The sequence below is a fragment of the Chiloscyllium plagiosum genome, chromosome 27, assembly GCF_004010195.1.
Source record: "Chiloscyllium plagiosum isolate BGI_BamShark_2017 chromosome 27, ASM401019v2, whole genome shotgun sequence".
Lineage (NCBI taxonomy): Eukaryota > Metazoa > Chordata > Chondrichthyes > Orectolobiformes > Hemiscylliidae > Chiloscyllium > Chiloscyllium plagiosum.
Genome location: NC_057736.1, coordinates 6,262,554 through 6,282,913, shown reverse-complemented (window position 1 = coordinate 6,282,913; position 20,360 = coordinate 6,262,554). Strand labels below are relative to the sequence as shown.

At 42.1% G+C, this 20,360-nt stretch overlaps 1 protein-coding gene across 3 annotated transcripts in view; it reads right to left on the bottom strand.

Annotated features, from left to right (window-relative positions):
• nkain1 (sodium/potassium transporting ATPase interacting 1) overlaps positions 1-20,360 on the bottom strand; it is a 550,449-nt gene that overhangs the window by 163,170 nt on the left and 366,919 nt on the right. For 2 of the 3 annotated variants that reach the window (XM_043717290.1, XM_043717292.1), the window contains exon 3: positions 12,168-12,248. The exons of the other annotated variant lie outside the window; for it this stretch is intronic. In XM_043717290.1, coding sequence (XP_043573225.1) covers positions 12,168-12,248 — 81 coding nt within the window. The remainder of the gene's footprint in view (positions 1-12,167; positions 12,249-20,360) is intronic. 3 annotated transcript variants of the gene reach the window in all.

Here is a 20,360-nt window from a genome sequence, read left to right as displayed (position 1 = left end):
ATATTTAGAAAATCATATTACAGTCAAGCATTGTTAGCGTGGTTTTTGGTCGAAAAATCGTGGTTGACAAATTATTTAGTTTTTGAGGATGGAACAAATAAGCAGACAATGGGAAACAGCTGGCATGGTGTTTTTGGATTTCCAAAAGACATTCAATATTGTGCCACAGTAAAGGTCATTGCAGAAGATAAAGGTTCCGTGGTCTTGGGGGCATGTTAACATATGTGAGGATCAGCTCACTAACAGGAAACAGGCAATTTTGATAGATGAGCCAAATACAGCTGAGCAAACAAACTGGTGGAGTGCCACAGAGAAAGATATTTACAAGTGTTTGAGTATTTACACTCCATAACAATACTGAGACGAAGAGATCAAGTGAAATTTGCTGAAGATACAAAGAAAGGTTCATGAGTCAGTATAAATTTGGAATAGATTCAGGTAAGATCAGGCATAGTGCAGGAAACCGCGAGGCTAGGCACTTTGGTACAAAGATCAGAAAAGCAAAATATTGCTCAAATGTGGGGAGATGCAGAGTGCTGAAGTTCAGAGAAATGTGTTGTCACTGCACATGAAACACAAGAAGTTAGCATGCCAGTACTTCAGGTAATTAAGAAAGCAAATTGAACATTGGCCTTGAAATAACCTCACAGAGGCTGGTAACCCATCACCAAGTCACTCTTTATTTACACATGGAGAGTCCTTTACTCTGGTTCAGCTCTGTCAAAGCCAGCTCACAGAGTGCCAGAATGTCTGACCATTTTAGCTGTCAGCCAAGACTGTCTAACTGGACCAAACATTTACAGCCCTAATCAGGGAACTCATATTCTATGAGGTCCACCTGGCTGACCTTGTTGCAATCACTACAGGCCTTCATTGCTGGGGGATAGAATATAAATAAGGGAGGTCTTGCTACAATTGTGCAGGGCACTTGCGTACAATGTTGGTGTCCTTATTAAAAAAGCAATATTCTTGCATTATAAACAGTTTTGAGAAAGTTCACTTGACTGATTCTCGGGATGTTTTGTGGAGAAAGGGTAAATGGATTGGGCCTACATTGACTGGAGTTCACAACCTTATGAAACATGGAGAATTCTGATAGAGTTTGACAGCGTAAATGCTGAGATGATATTTGATGACATGGTGAAGTTCACCATGTGGTGGAGGCTAGTACAATTGCAACTTTAAAAGGTATCTTAATGGATATATGAATAGGAAGGGTTTGAAGGGATATGGGCCGGATGCTAGCAGGTGGGACTAGATTGGGTTAGGATATCTGGTAGGCATGGACGAGATGGACTGAAAGGTCTGTTTCCGTGCTGTACATCTCTATGATTCTATATGGGGATCTAGAATTACAGAGGTGTATAGTTTAAGGATATCGAGGTCATTCATTTAAGGTGGAACTGAATTGGAATGTCTTTGCTCATAGGATTATGAATCTTTGGAATTTGTTGCACTAGGGAATAATGGAAGCTGAAGAATTTGAATTTCACAGAACAGCTAGGAAAATGGATTTAAGGCCATAATCAGATCAGCCATGACCTTACTAAAGGGTAGGGCAATATAAAAGCAATTCTGCTTCTATTTCTTGTTTTCTTATGTCTTCAAATGGAAGGTTGGGGTCAGGAAAACTGTTGCATGTGAGATTGCTTAATGAAAAGCAGCTTTTTAGGTACAAAGCTTTTTAAAAATAAATACTTAAAAAAAAAATTCAAATCTTTTACAACTATATACAGGATAAAAAACAATACCAAAATACAAAAAGAAAGAGGTCGTGTCACAATATCATATCACAATACTATTAAAGATAAACTATCTACTATTCTACCTGAATAAGCATAACTACTTAACCTAAACTAAACTACAATCAAATTAAATAAAATTTAACTTAAGCTGAATTCAAATTAGCTTAAATTAAATTAAATTATCTCACATTACTTCACTCTATTTCACTCACCACACCTCCACTAAAGCTCCCACCCCGGTCACCAATCACTGTACCTGTATTTTTGTTTCCCCCAGCTTCCCCCTCCCAGGGCCCCATTGGTGCCCAAACTGATTCCCACGGCTATATCACGGTCCTAATTAATAATCAATAATATTAATAAAAGTCTGCATCAACATAATTTAGGAAGGGCTGCCACGTCTTATAAAACTGCTCCATTTTGTGGTGCACCATATTTGTGAGGTAGTCTTGGGGGAGATGCTCCATCATCAGCCTGCACCACGCCATAAGACCTGGGGCTTTTTCCAAAGTCCAATTCATTAAAATGTTCTTCCTCACACAGCGGATAAGAAGGTTACACAGTCTCTTCCCGTGTTCCCCCAGAGAGGGCAAATTTGGCAGGTCCAGAAGAAATACTGGGACCACTTTGACTTCAATTCCCAGGATTTCCTTACTATAGCAGTCCAGAATTTCCGGATATTGTAACATGGCCAGTAGCAGTGTGTAAGAAGGCCGATACTAATTTTGCATTTGGGACACCCTGGAGACGGTCCCCTCTTGAACTTAGCTAGCCTCTCTGGTGCCATATGAGGCCTGTGTAAAATCTTCAATTGCATGGAGTGCACTTTGTTACATATTGAGCTTTTTTTTTAACATTTTAGGTAGAAAGGTTATCTTGCTCTTTTCTAATGGCTAAACCAATCCCGTCAACCTTATTTTTAAACTGCATACCAGCAGCTTAATGCTGAGTATAGACAGATTTCCTCTGCTCTGGAAGCAGTCACACACATGCTAAGTGTCGTAGGCTCAACCATCTTCAGCTGCTTTATCAATGACCTTCCCTCCATCATAAGGTCAGAAATGGAGATGTCCACCAATCATTGCACAATGTTCAGCACCATTTATGACTCCTCAGATACTGAAACAGTCCATGTTTAAATGCAACAAGATCTGGACAATATCCAGACTTCAGCTGACAAGTAACATTCATGTCACACAACTGACAGGCAATGACTATCTCCAACAAGAGACAATGCAACCATCACTCCTTGACTTTCAATCTATTGCTGAATCCTACACTAACACAATTACCATTGACCAGAAACTCAACTGCGCTAGACATTTAAATATAATAGCTACAAGAACAGGTCAGAGGCTTGGAATACTGTAGTGAGTAATTCACCTCCTGACACCTCAAAGGCTGTCCAGCATCAACAAGACACAAGTTAGGAGTGTGATGGAATGCTCCCCACTTATCTGGATGGGTGCAGCTCCAACACTCAAGAAACTCAACACCATCCAAGACAAGGCAACCCGCTCGATTGGCACCACAAGTTCACACGTTCACTCCCTCCAGCACTCAGTAGCAGCAACGTGTACCATCTAGAAGATGCACTGCAGAAATTCACCAAAGCTCCTTAGACAGCACCTTCCAAACCCACAACCATATCCATCTAGATGCATGGGAACACCACCCAAAGTCTCTCCCGAAGGGAATTGTTGATCCATGTACAGCACATGGACTGCAGTGGTTCAAGAAGGCAGCTCACTCCCACCTTCTCAAGTGCAACTAACGATGGACAATGAGGCTCACATTCCATGAATGAATAAAAATAAACTTCACTCAAAAGCCTGACCCTGCCATCTGTCCTTGGAGCTTCTGCAGAAAAAAGGAAAACTTGTATTTACAGCATCCTTCATCAACATTGGACACCTCAGAGTGCTTTCACTGCCAATGAGGTGCTTTTCCAGTGCAGTGTAATGTAGGAGACACTGCTGCCAATTTGTACACAGCAAGCTCCTACAAACAGCAACTTGATAATAACAAGCTGCTCTATTTCTAATAATATTGATTGGGGAATGAGTGTTGGTCAGGACTATAGGGATGAGAAATGACTATTGAAACAAATAAGATTCTTGGGGGACTTGCCAGGCTACATGCAGAAAGATCGTTTCCATTTGTGGGGCACTCTAGGAATAAAGAGCACTGCACCAGCTTTGACAAAGGGTCAGTTAGACTCGAAACGTCAGCTCTTTCCTCTTCTTACAGATGCTGCCAGACCTGCTGAGATTTTCCAGCATTTTCTCTTTTGGTTTCAGGTTCCAGCATCCGCAGTAATTTGCTTTTATCTAGGAACAAAGAGCTTCATCTCAGAGTAAGGGGTGGCCCTACTTAAGACAGAGATGAGGAGGAATTTTGTCTCTCAGAGGGTGGTAGATCTCTTCACTGCAGAGGGCTGTTGAGATGGGGTTGTTCACTATATTCAAGACTGAGATGGATGGATCTTTTAATCAGTAAAGGGATCAAGGCTTATTAAGACAGGAAAGTGGAGCCGCGGATTATCCGATCAGCCAGGATTTCATTCAACGGTAGCACAGCCTCAATGGGCTGAATGGCCTATTTCTACTCCATGCCTTTTGGTCTTAAGGATAACAACCTGCCCTTCTTTAAACTAGTGCCATGGGATCGTTTACATTCACCAGAGCAGGCTTCTCATCATGTTCGAAACAATCATTTGTAGTTCTGATGTGATGATGTTCAAAGTGCTGCCACAGGGTAGCGTTACTGGGGACATTCTCTGGTCAGCCATCAAGGCGGGATGTGGCGATCTGTGCATTATCTTCATCACACAAATACGTTTCATTCTGTACCTGTAACCTCCCTACTCTTAGAGACACAAAAACTGCAGATGCTGGATTCCAAGGTCGACAACAAGGAGGCTGGGGGAACACAGCAAGCCAGGCAGCATCAGGAGGTGGAGAAGTCAATGTTTCGGGTATAACACTTTTTCTTCCCTACTGCGGTTGGTAAACAGTGCGTGACCAAAGTCTCAGCTTCTTGGATAAAGCTTTTCAACTTCCTTCGCCGGCAAATGATGGATATCCTTGATCCAGTCTCCACTGTAATCTGATTCCCTTTCAATTCCACAATCATGTCATCCCGCATCAGCTGCAATCAAAATCTCTGGATACTGATTGACATCTTTGTGATTTCCTTTCTGTTCAATCCAAACCGATAGATCCAAGGTATATTTAGAGAAGTTCTCACAAGTTGTTGCCAGTACTTCTTCCTCTATGGAGAAATATTGTTTAGATTAGATTACTTACAGTGCGGAAACAGGCCCTTCGGCCCAACAAGTCCACACCGACCCGCTGAAGCGTATACCACCCAGACCCATACTCCTACATTTACCCCTTCACCTAACATTACGGGCAATTTAGCATGGTTAATTCACCTAACCTGCATATTTTTGGATTGTGGGTGGAAACCACGCAGACACGGGGAGAATGTGCAAACTCCACACAGAGAGTCACCTGAGGCGGGAATTGAACACGGGTCTCTGGCGCTGTGAGGCAGCAGTGCTAACCACTGTGCCACTGTGCCGCCCGAGCTCTTTGTTCCTAGAATGTCCCACAAATGGAAACGATCTTTCTCCATGTAGCCTGGCAAGTCCCCCAAGAATCTTATTTGTTTCGATAGTCATTTCTCATCCCTATTGTTGTTGTGGGTCAGTGAGTACTCTTGAAATGTAACAGATTGGCTGCCTGATCATTCCATAAGACCATAAGAAGCAGGAACAGGAGGCGGCCATTTGACCCCTTGACCCTGCTCTGCCATTCAGTAGGATCATAACTGATCTAACATTCCTTACATCATCTTTCCTGCCCTTTCCCTGTAACCCTTGATTCCCCGACTGATCAAGAATCTATCTGTCTCAGCCTTAAATGTCCTCAAGAAATCTGACCCACAGCTGTCTGGGGCAAGGAGTTCCAAAGACTCTCAATCTACTGAGATACCAAATTCCTCTTTGTCTCAGTCTTAAATCAGCCCCTCTTTGTTTTGAGATGATGCCCTCTGATCCTAGACTCTCCCATGAGGGAGAAACATCTTCTCAGGATTTGTCCTGGCAAGTTCCTGATAAATCCTATATGCTTCAATGTGGTCATTTCTCATTTATCAAAACTCCAAAGATCTCGAATAGAACTGCTCCCAGTCCTGTATATGATGCACCAGCTGCAGTCATCATTGGAAGTTCACAATCACAGTGCATAAGGAATTCAGATGAAATTAGCATGTCCTTAATTTCCTCAAATAATTGCTATTGATGCTCAGTCCAACACCCTGCTTGATCATTGGTTCAATGAGTAGAGGAACATTGAATTGGTGGACGAGGGAAAGAATGTTCCCAGCTGGTCGACAATTCCTATAGGTTGATGGAGTCTGTAATATTCCTCAGTCATCATCATTCCTGTTTCCTGGACAACATAGCCCAATTCAGACTTGCAGTAGCAACTTGCAACTTTTTCAAAACTCTCCAGCTATTGCTACGTTGCGCTTGAGTGGACCCGGTGGATGAGAATGTCACCCTTATGGCATATGACATGGTCCATACTTCCCAGTATGTTCGGCATCATCTGTTGGAAAATGTTGGAAACAGACATAACTCCTGAAGGCAGATGATTAAAACAATAATGTCCAGAGGGTGTTTGGAAGGTGGATTGTGCTCAGTTGCCAGACACAGCTGTTCACGTCCAGCTTGATGAAGGTTGTGCAGTTTGCAAGTTTAGCTGGATTTCACGCACAGACACCATTTGGGATACCTCTCATTGTACAGCCTTGTTCAAATAAGTTAAGTTGACACAAATTCAAATGGGTTTATTTAGTTTTGAAACTGGCACTGGCACAGAGCACCATGGGGCGATTGTGTGATGGGGTATATAATATCCTGTTGAAGAGGGATCTGCAGGGTTAGGGAACTACAGAAAAATAGAAATGTACAAGGTAGGAGCGGGGGAGGCTATTCAGTCCTTCAAACCTGCTGCATCATTCATCATGATCATTTAGAGACAAAAAAAACTGCAGATGCTGGAACCTAAGGTAGACAAACCGGAGGCTGGAAGAACACAACAGGCCAGGCAGCATCATGAAGTGGAGAAGTCAACATGATTATGGCTGACAGTACATCTCACTTCTACCCTGTTAATAATTTCTACAAACTGGACACTCTGGGCAGGCCCGATGTTTCTGCCTGCTCCTTCCCCTCCGAGCTTATTTCTTCCAACCTTGACTTGATCTTTTCTTTCCTTGTCCAGTCCTTTCCCACTTACAACCGTGATTCTTCTGATGCTTTATGTCAGTTTCAGAATTTCTGGTTTGCGGGCTCCAGCCCTCTCCCCTTGACCTTGGACGTGCAATCTCTTTATGTGTCCATCCCCCATCAGGATGTTTCTTCCTGGAATAAAGGCTTGAACCGGCCCCATCCACCACCAACCTCCTCCATCTGGACGAGCTCATCTTCACTTTGAACAACTTCTCCTTTAACTCCTCTCACTTTCTTCCGATCAAAGCTGTGGCCAAGCAGCCCAGTTATACCTGTCTCTTTGTGGGGAACATGCAACATGCCTTGTTCCAATCCTACTTGAGTCCCTCCCCATAACTCTTTCTCCGGTACATCATGCTGCTTCTCTCTCCTTTCAGAATTGGAAAAGTTAATCAATTTTGCATCCATTTTTCTCCTGCCTTTACCTTCACCTGGTCCATCTCTGACTCCTCCCATCCCTTCCTCAACATCTCTGTGTCCATTTGCACCAATATCCACCACAGCCCATCCAGTCCCACAGTTACCTGGACTATATATCCTCATACCCTCCTTCCTGTAAAGACTTTATTCCAGTCTCCCAGTTTCTCCATTTCCGTCATGTACAGGGAGACCTCATAAATGTCCACTTTTCACATCAACCGAGGATTCCCCAGAACCTCAGCCCAGTGTCTGTCGCATTCCCAGACTTCTGCCCTCATCCCTTCTCTTCCCTCCCACAACACCAATAGGATCTCCTGGTCCTCAAATACCATCCCACCAGCAACCACATCCAAAGGATCATTAGCTGCCATTCCCACCATCTCCAGGGGGATACTGCCACTAGACACAGGTTCCTCTTGCCTCCCTTGTCAGCCTTCTGCAGGGACCATTTCCTTCAGGACATTTTGGCTCACTCCTTCTTCACTCTTAAATCCCTAACCATCCATGGCACCTTCCCATACACACCTTCTAGCGATTTACCTGCACTTCACTCAATCTAGTCTACTTTATTCGCTGCTCACAATGTGGTCTCCTCCACACTCAGAGATGAATCTCTGACTGAGTGACTGCTTTGTGGGCCTGCGTTCTGTCCTCATAGTTTTCAGATACTAGCCACTTTAACACACCACCGTATTCCCTGGCAAATATCTCTGACATGGACTTGCTGTAGTACTCCCTCATCTTCTTCTTAAGTATCTGACAGCCTTCATGACTCAACATTGAGTTTAACAATTTCAGAGTGTGAACACTCCCTTCCATGTTCATTACTCAAACCTGTAGCTCCTGTTTCATATGGGTTGTTCCCAGCACAGCCAACCCATTTTCATCTCATCACACTTCCCATTAGCACCTGTTCAGCATTTATCTGCCTCTCTGTCTATCATCAGTGAACCCTTTGTTTGATTCTGGTTTTATCAGCATTGTCTCCATCTATTGAACTCACTCATTTCCCACCCACCACCATCCCGACCCGACCTCTCATTGTCAGCGTGAATACCACCATTTCTCAGCTGCTTTCTGTTCTGAAGAAAGATCACTGGATTCAAAATGTTAACTCTGTCTCCCTCTCCACCGATGCTGTCAGAGCTGTTGAGTTTCTCCCGCACTCTCTGTTTTTCTTTCAAGGAATATGCTTGTAGCAATGTAGGAGGAGGCTTTTGGGCTGTTGGGCTGAATGGCCTCTTTCTGAGCTGCCATTTCAATGTGAGCAAGTTGCACGTCAAAAGTGCATTGGATAACTGCTGCTTCGACTGAATTAGTGCCACTGCTGACAGGGAGTGGACACCAGTTTGAGATGAAGACTCAAATCCTTCAGGTCAACATCTCTCTAGTGAATACAGATACCACAGTAAGTAACAGTTTGATCTAGCGGACCTGTCATGTCAAGCTGTACAAAAGCAGCAAGGTGATAGATTACAGTGAGTACCACACTCACTTGAACACAGTAAACCATGATGACATTGATGCAGCATCATTGTAAGCAACAATCTGCTGCGAGAGCAGTATACTGCCTGCAGATTGCACTCTTCACCCAGTGCCACGTGCATTGGGTGTTTTGTGGCACAATGGGTTCACAAGCCACTCACCTGTTCCACAATTCCCCATGTTGTACTTCCACTGAATTCTCCTCGGGGCGATGTCTGGCAAATAACCAACCAGGCCAGGAAGTTCCTCAGCTGGTTTTACTCGAACAGAAATCAGCTTAATACCAGGTTTATCACATCGTGACCGTACAAAGGCAGTATCAGTTACAGAGGTAACAATGATCAGATTCAGGAGAGTGCCATTTAGCCTCTGTGTCTTCACTTTATGTCTAACTCTCCTTGTTGTTTTTTTATTAAAATAGTGATTAATGGGATGTGGAGAAAGTGAGGTCTGCAGATGCTGGAGATCAGAGCTGAAAATGTGTTGCTGGAAAAGCGCAGCAGGTCAGGCAGCATCCAGGGAACAGGAGAATCGACGTTTCGGGCATAAGCCCTTCTGTGGGCATCTTTGGCAGAGTCAGCATTTCTGCCAGCTTTTCAAAAAGGGGCAGCACGGTGGCTCAGTGGTTAGCACTGCCGCCTCACAGCGCCAGGGACCCGGTTCAATTCTAGCCTCGGGCGACTGTCTGTGTGGAGTTTGCACATTCTCCCCGTGTCTGCATGGGTTTCCTCTGGGTGCTCTAGTTTCCTCCCACATTCCAAAAGATATGCAGGTCAGGTGATTTGGCCATGCTAAATTGCCCATAGTGTCAGTTGCATTAGTCAGACGGAAATGGGTCTGGGTGGGTTACTCTTCGGAGGGTCGGTGTGGACTTGTTGGGCTTGTTTATTTACTGAAGAGGGGTTTAGAGTAATTACAAAACAATGGGTCTGGAGTCACATATAGGCCTGACCAGATAAGGATGGTAGGTTTTCTTCCCGAAAGGGCATGAGTGAATCACATGGGATTTTATAACAATGGTTTCATTAAATCTTTAACTTTAGATTTTTACTGAATTCACAATTCAATCATCCGTGGTGGTGGGATTCAAACCCAGGTCCCCAGAACATTACCTGGGTCTCTAGGCTATTGGCGCAGTGACAATACCACTAATGATCACCTACCCATAACAATCTTATCTAACAAAAACCTACCAACCTCAGTTATGATGTTTCTCAATGCAACTCCAACTTCAAGAACTTTATGAAGCAGAGTTCTAGATTTCTGTTTGCCTTTGAGTCATAGAGTCATACAGCACGGAAACAGATCCTTCGGTCTAACCAGTCCATGCTAAACTAGTCCCACCTGCCTGCACATGGTCCATATCTCTCCAAACATTCCTTATTCGTCTTTTAAACGTTGTAACTGTACCCACATCCAACACTTCCTCTGGAATTTTCTTCCACATGCAAACCACTTTCTGTGCAAAAATTGAAATGCCCCTCATGTCTTTTTTAAATCTTTCTCCTCTCACTGTCAAAAAAAACCTCCTAGTCTTGAAATCTTGTACCCAAGGGAAAAGACACCTGCTGTTCACCTTACCCAACATCCTTATGATTTTATAAACCTTATCAGTTCACACCTCAACCTCCTATGTTGCAGTAAAATAGGTCCCAGCTCTCCTTATAATGTGTGAATTACAACTTCCTGACATTAACCCTGAAAAGCCCAAGCTTGAAGTGTACCTTTAAAGCCAAATTCTTTGTCCAAGTGTGTGGTCATCTATGCTAATCCCTCCTAAATGGCTCATTTGTTTGTTAATATTGTGAAGGAACAGCTTATGGCATTTAATGGCATCATATACAGACAAGTACTTGTCGTTGTGATGTCCTCCTCCCTCAGTAATATTCTCTCAATCTCTTTCACTGAAGCAGAAGAGCCCGGTTGGATATATATTGCCTTTGCTGAGAGGATGAGGTTCCATTTTACAGAGGGGGATAGAGACCATGGGAGCACCAAATTTTCACCACATGTTAAAGACACTATTTAAATGCAAGTTCTTGCTGATCTAAAATCAAGTGATCTTGGTGTCCATTTTCTCCCATTCCCTGCTGCAGTGAGGCAGGATCTGTTTTGTCGTTGACAGACCGTGGCTGAACGAGATACGGTGGAGGAGGGCTTGTGACTCAGTGACTATGGGATTTTGATGAGGGCTATTTCATTGATGCAGCAGGAATACAACTGGAGAGTTAAAAAACAGCAAATGGAGACAGCAAGTTATTATATTACTATGATGGTTCCTGGTAATCCTGTTCTGTTCGCCTTCGTGCTGTGTGACATACAAAGGCTGCGAAGGTGTGATCGCTTCCACACTTACAAACATGATATCAAAATCTGGCACCTTGGCAACTTCTGGCTTATTATTCTATGACATTATTACTTGACCATTGTCAAGGCCTGGACAATTCTTAACGTCTTTCAGATCAACACTGACAATGTTGCACAGTTCTCATCCATACTTTCTAACCTCGCTTGTTGCAAACTTTTCTAAACCACTGACCTGCTAACTCAACTTGAGCCCAGCAGAACTTAAGTTAGACATTTTGTTGAACCCTGAACTGGCTTCTCCACCCTCACCTCTTCTGTTGGCCAGCCTGTTACCTTCCATCTTTATTTCCCCCATTCCTTGCATGAAGGCCCGATCAGCAAGGCTGTGATTTATTGCACATCTCTCTCTTGTTGCCTTTGAGAAGGTGGTGGTGAATGTGTGGTTGGTGAAGGTGCTCCTGTAGTCCTGTCAGGTTGAGAATTCACAGACTTTGACCCAGCAACAGTATTCTCCAGGACATCACACTTCCTCACTGCCCCCAGTCCCAGTTCCTCATTCTCACATTCACCTCCACAAAAGCCAAGTTTGCGAATGGCCCCTTCTTCACAGTTAACCTCTGGCAACCTCCACCAAAGTCAATACAAAGTCCTCTACCACTGAGATATTTTGACCCATCCCCAGCCTGAAGTATGGTTCCAGAAAACTAACTTTGTCTCAAATAATTTCCTCTGTTCAAAGTAGAGAATCAAAGTTATGCAAAACTGTAAGGCTAACAGCATTTTGATGTGAATTCAAAAGCATTTCATCTCTATGACAAGAAGAAAGCTCATAAATGAGCTATGGGTTGCATCCTTTGATTAAGTACATTGTAAGAAGCATCTCTTTGGATCATAAGGAAGATAATTACCCGTGACAACTGCCCAACCTCTAGATAGAAGCAAATGATGAATGTGTTCCAGGCCACCCACAGCACCAGCCATCCTGCATACTGTATAAGACAAAGGAAACAAAAAAAACACTTTAGACATGGAAAGTTCTGTTCACAATATAACTGATTAATTTCTTTTTTTTTCTGTACAATGCAATATGTTTCTTTACATTGTTAGCTGGAACTCAGCTGGTTACACTTCCCCAGTCTTGAGTTACAAGGCTACACCAGAGACCAAATCACATGACGTGCGCTGATGCTCCCAATGACAAGACCGAGGGAGTGCTGCACAGTCAAACCCACTCCTTCAGATGAGATATTAGACTGTATATTATCCAGCTACCCTCTCAGTTACACATAAAAGATTCCATGTCACAGTCTGAAAGAAGTAAAGGGGAGTTATCCTCAAGTGTCCTGGCCAATAGTGCCTCAACGAACCCAAAACTTCCCTGGCCATCAGATCACATAGCTATTTGTAGGGGCTTGCTATGCACACACTGGCTGCTGGGTTTCCTGTGTTATACCAGAGACTAGACTTCCAAAGTACTTTGTTGGTTCTAAATCATTTTGGATCTTATGAAGTTGTGAAAACCATTATATAATTGTACGTCATCCTTTCTTTCTACGTGTGACATGTATTTCAGGTCAATTGGAATGATGAACAGAGGAGATTACTTGATTGTTCCAACTGCTGTGAAAGGATTAGAATAGTCACAAAAGTTTCAGATGCAAGTTGACAGATATTAGCAAAGTGAGACCTGGCTGCTTATTGAGTATTGCATTTAGCACCAGGGATTACAGAAGATGAAATGATATCCCCTCTGAGACACTGCAATAGTATTGTCCCATTCCTCATGGTGAAAACATTGCACAGGCATATTCTTGTAAAATTTCAACTGGTTGATCCATTTGCTATATTCCACCTTCACAAACCTTAGCTTGTCGAAAAGCCAAACTCATATGAAATGCTGTTATTTCCAGCACCTACAGTGCTCGTTAACTTCAAATGGTTCTTATTTGAGCAATAGCTTAACTTTTTCGAAATTTCTTAAGAGGGATGTGAGCGTCATAGTATTGGCCAGCATTTGTTACCCATCTTTAATTGCCATTGAACTAGGCCATTTAAGGGGCAGTTAAGAATTATGAAGTCATAGATTCATAGAGTTGTACAGCCCAGAGACAGACCCTTCAGTTCAACTCATTCATGAGCCAGCCACATTGTTGTGGGTCAGGAGACACAGGTAGGCCAGACCAGGTAAGGTTGGCAGATTTCTTTTCTTAAGGGACATTAGTGAATCAGATGCATTTTTATAACAATTGATGATAGTTTCAGGGTCACTATCACAGACACTAATTCTATACTCCCAGTTTATTTACTGAATTTAAACTCTACCAGGTTCCATGATCAGGGTTGAAGCCAGAGGTGCAAGGTACTCTGGGCTTTTGAATTACTGGCCCATTATTACTACGTCACCATCTCCCACCATTTCAAAATTCGCATTCTTGCTTTCAAATCCCTGATCTCTCCTCCCCCCATCTACGCAGCTTGTATTTTGAGATATCTGCTCTACTTCCAGTTGTGACCTTTGCCCTGATTTTAATCGCTCTGTCAACAACAACTGCACATTCAATAATTGCCAAGCTCTGGAATTCCCTCCCTAAATCTCCACACATCTCAATATCACTTTTCTCTCTTGAAAGACACTTTTTTAAACCCATATTTGTGATGAAGACTTTGCCCACATGTTCGAATGTGGTTGAGAATTAACTTTTGTTTGCTAACATTCTACTGAAGTGCTTGGAACGTTTACCACATTACAAGGCACTGTATAAATGAATGTCACTGTTACAAAGGGTTGAAGGAGGTTACAGAGGCAGGAACAGTTAATTCTGAGTGATCCAACAAATTATACACAGTGCATTCGAGATTTTTTGCCGAGTATATTAGAAAAGTTGATTGAAAAATGCATCTTGACATCATACAGTGTGATACAAAGAGAAGGAAACTGTATAGCATGGAAACAACTTTTAACTCTGACATGGAATAGTTACAAAGCTTTTGAACCAGGTTCAGGTTGTTTCACTAGTGAAGGACTGGGGACATCTTACTGTGAAATCCAATGGATTTTTGAAGAGAGATGTGAGTTGCTGCAGCATGTTAATGTAGATATCAGACTGCTTTGTATAAATGCTGCGAATTTAGATTTGTCTCAAGTTAACCTGGAGTGTCGCTTTGAATTCTTTCACTGTTTACCATGACAACGTGATATAAATCCAGATTAGAATGGAAATATAGTGGTTTATGAAATATATCTTCAGGACAGTCAGTCTGTCATGAATGACCAAGCGATAATATCAATTGAGAGGGACCATACACAGACACATTACTGTGTGCCATAAGTTAACTGCAAAATGGTATTTTGAAATGCTCTGAGTTAATTGCTGATTGAAATTCATAGGCTCAGTGGGTGACACAGTGGTTAGCAATGTTACCTCACAGTACCAGGGACCCGGGTTTCATTTCGGCCTCGGGCAACTGTCTGTGTAGAATTTGTACATTCACCCTGTACCTGTGTGGGTTTCCTTTTCTGGTTTCCTCCCACAATCAAAAGATGTGCAGGTTAGGTGGATTGGCCATAGGAAATACAGGTTATAGGGATGCTCTTTGGAGGGTTAGCATGGGCTAGATGGGCTGATGTACTGCTTCCACACATTAGGGATTCTTTTCTATTGTAAACACTCTCTTTGCAATCTTATAGGACTGAAGAAATCCCTACAATATGTATTTGAAATGCATGCATGATATTTCATAGCAGCTATTGGTCAGAGACAGCATAGTTTGCATTATTTAATAACTTATGTGGACCCAGCATTGACAGCTTCTAGTAATTTTAGACCTCCATGAGACAGGATTGACTGCTGCTGTAATTGTCACTTTACTTAATAACTTATTCATATCTAAAATGCATTTTCATTTTACTCAATAGCGGAGAATGAAATGTAGATCATGAAATAAGGCTGTTTAACTCCTGCTATTACTGCTTGATGTGCTTTACTATAACTAGCTAGTATGGTATCTTGGATTCTCCAACAGAAAGCTCAAAGCTCTTAAACTATTCAATGAAACTCAGTGGGACTGGTCAACCTCACACTGCAAAATGGCTTAATAGAGCAAAAACCTTTGGTATGCAAATTTTCAAAAATATTATCACAGTAAGAATTCACACATAAAAATGTGCATTGATTTCCTTGTATTTGAGGTGTAACTGCTTCAAAAGGTTTCTTTGACATCCACGCATCGAGAACATGTACCTTGAACTGATTTTGCAATTATATTGGTCCCGATGGATGTTTATATTGCTCTTGGCGAAAACATGCTCGCACTGAGGTTGACATTGACATATGTTAAAGTATCCAGGTATGATATTGCTCAGGCAGTCCAGGGGGAGGTGATGGCCTATTGGTCTTATCACTAGATGATAATTCCAGAGATGCAGTCAGTGCCTTGGGAAACCAGATTTGAATCCTGTCCAAGGTCAATGGTGAAATTTGAGTTCATACAAATCTGGAACTAAGATTCTAAAGATGACTATACAACAATTATCCATTTACCAGGAGATAAAAAAAATCTGACTTACTAATGCCCTCTCGGGAAGGAAATCTACCATCCTTACCTGGACTGGCCTACTTATGACTCCAGACCAACAGCAATGTTTTTTTCTATTCATTCACAAGCTGAGAGCATCACTGGCTGGGCCAGCATTTATTGCCCATCTCTAACTGCCCTGACGGCAGTTAAGAGTCAACTGCTGGAGTCACACGTAGATTAGACCAAGTAAGGGTGGCAGCTTCCTTCCCTAAAGGACATTAGTGAACTAGAGGGGTTTTTCTGACAATCAGACAATCATGTTATCATTAGACTCTTAATTCTAAATATTTAATGAATTCAAACTCTACCATCTGCCATGGCAGGATTCAAACCTAGGTCCCAGAACATTATCTGGGTCTCTGAATTAACAGTCCAGTTATAATGCCACTAGGCCATCACTCCCTATTTGACTCTTAAATGCCCTTTGGGCAGTAAGGGATGGATAATAAATGCTGGCCTAGCCAGTTATACTCCATCCTGTGAATTAATTAAGAAGCGGTGGCTCAGTGGCAAGCACTGCTGCCTCACAGCACCAGGAACCCAGGCTTGATTCCAGCTCGGGTGATTGTCTGTGTGGAGTTTGCACATTCTCCCCGTGCCTGCGTGGGTATCCTCTGGGTGCTCCGGTTCCCTCCTACAATCCAAAGATGTGCAGCTTAGGTGAATTGGCTGTGCTAAATTGCCCATTGTGTTCAGGGCTGTGTAGGTTAGGTGCATTAATCAAGGGTAAGCGTAGGGAATGGGTCTGGGTGGGTTACTCTTCAGAGGGTCAATGTGGACTTGATGGGCCGAAGGGCTGTTTCCACACTGTAGGGATTCTATGTTTCGTTGAAAATCTAGCTTGTGGTTCAGAATAGTGCCAACATTTTTGAGCAATAAGCTGAAGGTGGTTGAGTGCAGCTGTAGGGATATGTTTCTGTGGAAATGTTCCTGAGTTCTTAATGGATTTAGAGATAGATTCCATTAAGAAAGCTGATCCTTGAGAAATAGTTTCAGAAAGGTTTTTCCTCTAGCTGAATGATGGAGCTTATTAATTGAAGTGCTACCAAGAATTTTCAACAGGTTTGGAATCTATAAGGCAAGGAGGAGGTAAGCTTGGCAAACTATGAACATCATTTTCTATTGGATTGTTGATTGACCAGTTTTGTATTTTCATTTTCTTAATTCACTTGTGAGATGTGAGTGTTGCTGGCTGGAACAGCATTTATTGCCCATCCCTAGTTGCCCTTGAGAAGGTGGTGGTGAGCTGCCTTCTTGAACCGCAGCAGTCCATATGCTGGAGTTAGACTCACAATGTCCTTAGAGAGAAAATTGCAGGATGTTGACCCAGCGACAGTGAAAGAACAGCAATATATTTCCAAGTCAGGATGGTGAGTGGCTTGGAGGGGAACTTGCAGGTGGCAGTGGTCCTGCATATATGCTGTCCTTGTCCTTCTAGTTGGAAGTGGTGGTGGGTTTGGAAGGTGCTGTCAAAAGACCTTCAGTGAAGTTCTGTAGATAATACACATTGCTGCTACTGAGCATCAGTGGTGGAGGGAGTAGATATTTGTGGATATGGTGCTTTTGTGAAATTGCCTTCAAACAGTATTAATTCTTAACTATTGGAGAATAAGACTGTGATGCCACTTTTTAGGATCTCATCCAAATACTGCTTAAAATAATGATTAGACGGCATTGCCTTTAGTCATGGGACTTAAAACTCCCTTGCTTAATATTTGTAATACATTATAAATATATTTATAAGCAAAACCTCAGGTATTCTTGTTAAAATCGAGACACATTCCTCAGAACTGTGTTTACAATGCCATTACACAACACCTTGCCTTCATCTATCACCTTTGATGCAGTAAAATGGCTCAAGTTGCTTCACAGGAACAACATTCACTGAAAGAAAACTACACTTCATTTCATTCCAAAGATTATTAAACAAATCAACCACAGTCTCAGCCGGTCTGAAGTTAAATGTGTTTGACAATCATCAAGCAAAACAAAATACAAAAAAAAGGCAGAATAAAAAAAATCATTAAAGAGTAGAAAAAAATCCCAAAATGTTAAGAAGATGATCCATTGGCAGCATCACAGCTGCCAGTGCTACCAACTTGTCAATCAGCCCATCACAATCTCTTTACAGGAGTTGACTCTCAAACAATATCTGCAGGGATCAGTACTTGGTCATTCTAGAAACAAAGCATCAACAAGAGATACAGATTCACTTTGATCCAATCAATGAGGTGAGAAGGGAACAGAATCAGAGTACCTGGTATTTTTTTAGTAAATATTCAACTCATGATTCAATTTGGCCAAAAAGACAGACCTTAATAACTTTCTTAAAGGATTTCAAGACTAGGGGCACATTTTTAAGGTGAGAGCAGAGATTCAAAGAAAGACATAAGGGGCAAATCTTTTACACCAAGGGTGGTTTGTATGTGCAATGAACTTTCAGAGAAAGTGGTGGATGCTGGTACAATTACAACATTTAAAAGACATTTGGATAAGTACATGACTAGGAAAGGTTTGGGCCAGGAGCAGGCAGGTGGAACTAGTTTTGTTTGGGCTTATGGTCAGCATGGACTGGTTGGACCGAAGGATCTGTTTCTGTACTGTATGACTCTTTGATGAGAGGCAGAGAGGATTAGGAATGTCTGAGCTTAGAACCCAGTTGAATGAAATCAAAGCTGCCGATGTTAAGGTGAAAGAAATCAGAGATAAACAAGGAGGCAGAAGAGAAGCACATTATTTCCAATAGAGTTTTTTTCCACCATTACTTCAGGCAAGTATTTAGATGGCCAGATAACAGATGTGGATAAAGAAACTAAGTTAATATTTCAGGTCAATGAGATTTTTCCCAGAATGGTCATTGACTCAAAACATTAACTCAGTTTCTCACTCTATAGATGCTTCAGACGTGAATATATCTAGCAGTTACTGTACTCATTTCATATTTGAGGCCTCTGTAAGTATTCCACTTTTAAAAAATTCAGACATTTGCTGGCATACTAATGTGTGCACTTTACTACACAATATCAAACTGTCTGACAACATTTAGTAAAATGTTTCCATTTCAAATTGCAGATTTTCAGGTTGCCCAATATTGATATGTAAATTAAACAATTTAAAGAACTTAATAACATTAAAACAATGTAAGAAATGAAGTGAGTCATCTTAGACGGACATTAGTATGAAATAATAATTAGTGCATGCATACCCCACTTCCTGTCTCACACATACAAAGAGATACTCTTTGTTATATTCATTGAATCCAATTTAACTATTTCACTTCATCAAACATATACTTTTTGGGCTTTGAATGTTTTGTCTTGTGGGTTAATTTCAAACTTGATTCTTGTTTCCCAGATTATTCAATCCTATTTATACAACCATGGCAAGGCTTCCAAAAATGTTGATTGATTGATTGATCGATTGATTTGATTTATTTTCACTCGTACCTAAGTACAGTGAAAAGCTTTGTTTGTGAGCAGTACAGGAAGATCTTAGTAAGCGAGGACGTACGGATGATAAAATGTAAAAATCTTGGACAGAGTCAGGCGTTACAGGTTACACTGCATATGACATGTACAAGGCAAGAGCAGCATTATTTGAAGCTGGAGAGTCCATTCATCAGTCTATTATTGACAGGGAGGAAGCTAGTCTTGAAACTGCTGGTTGACATGGTTAACTTCATGATCCTATTCTGCTATCTCTCCTCCATTACTAGTTGAGTGGGACTACTCTTGCTTGGTTCACTCTCAGCTATGTGTTCAATGTTGACCTCAGAAGGTTATAGGTTCAAGATCTGCTTTCGGGTCTGAGCATCAAATCTGGGCTGAATCTCCCCATGGACCACTGTGAGGTGACAGCTTCTCATGTGAAGTTTTAACCTGTGTTCCCCACCCTACTATCTGCCCTTTCACAGGATATAAACCACTGGAGGCTGGTTTGTACTTCCATGAGATATGAGCATCACCGATAAGGTCAGCATTTCATGCCCATCCCTAATTGCCCTTCAACTGAGAGGCTTACTCAGCCCTTTCAGAGGACTGGCCCTGGAGTCAATCACATTGTTCTGGAGTCATACACAGGCCAGAGTGGGTAAGGATGGCAGATTTCCTTCTTTGGGGGATATTAAAGAACCAAAAGAACTTTTACAACAATGAATAATTGTTATTATTATTGAGAAGAGCTTTCAATTCTAAATTTCATTCAATGAATTTAGGTTCCACCAGCTGCCACAATGAATTGAATTGAATTGAATTGAATTTATTGTCATGTGTACCGAGGCACAGTGAAAAGCTTTTTATTGTGAGCAATACAGGCAGAGTTAAGTAGCATAGATAAGTAATAGACTCATAGAGTCATAGAGATGTACAGCATGGAAACAGACCCTTCGGTCCAACCCGTCCATGCCGACCAGATATCCCAACCCAATCTAGTCCCACCTGCCAGCACCCGGCCCATATCCCTCCAAATCCTTCCTATTCACATACCCATCCAAATACCTCTTAAATGTACCAGCCTCCCCAGCC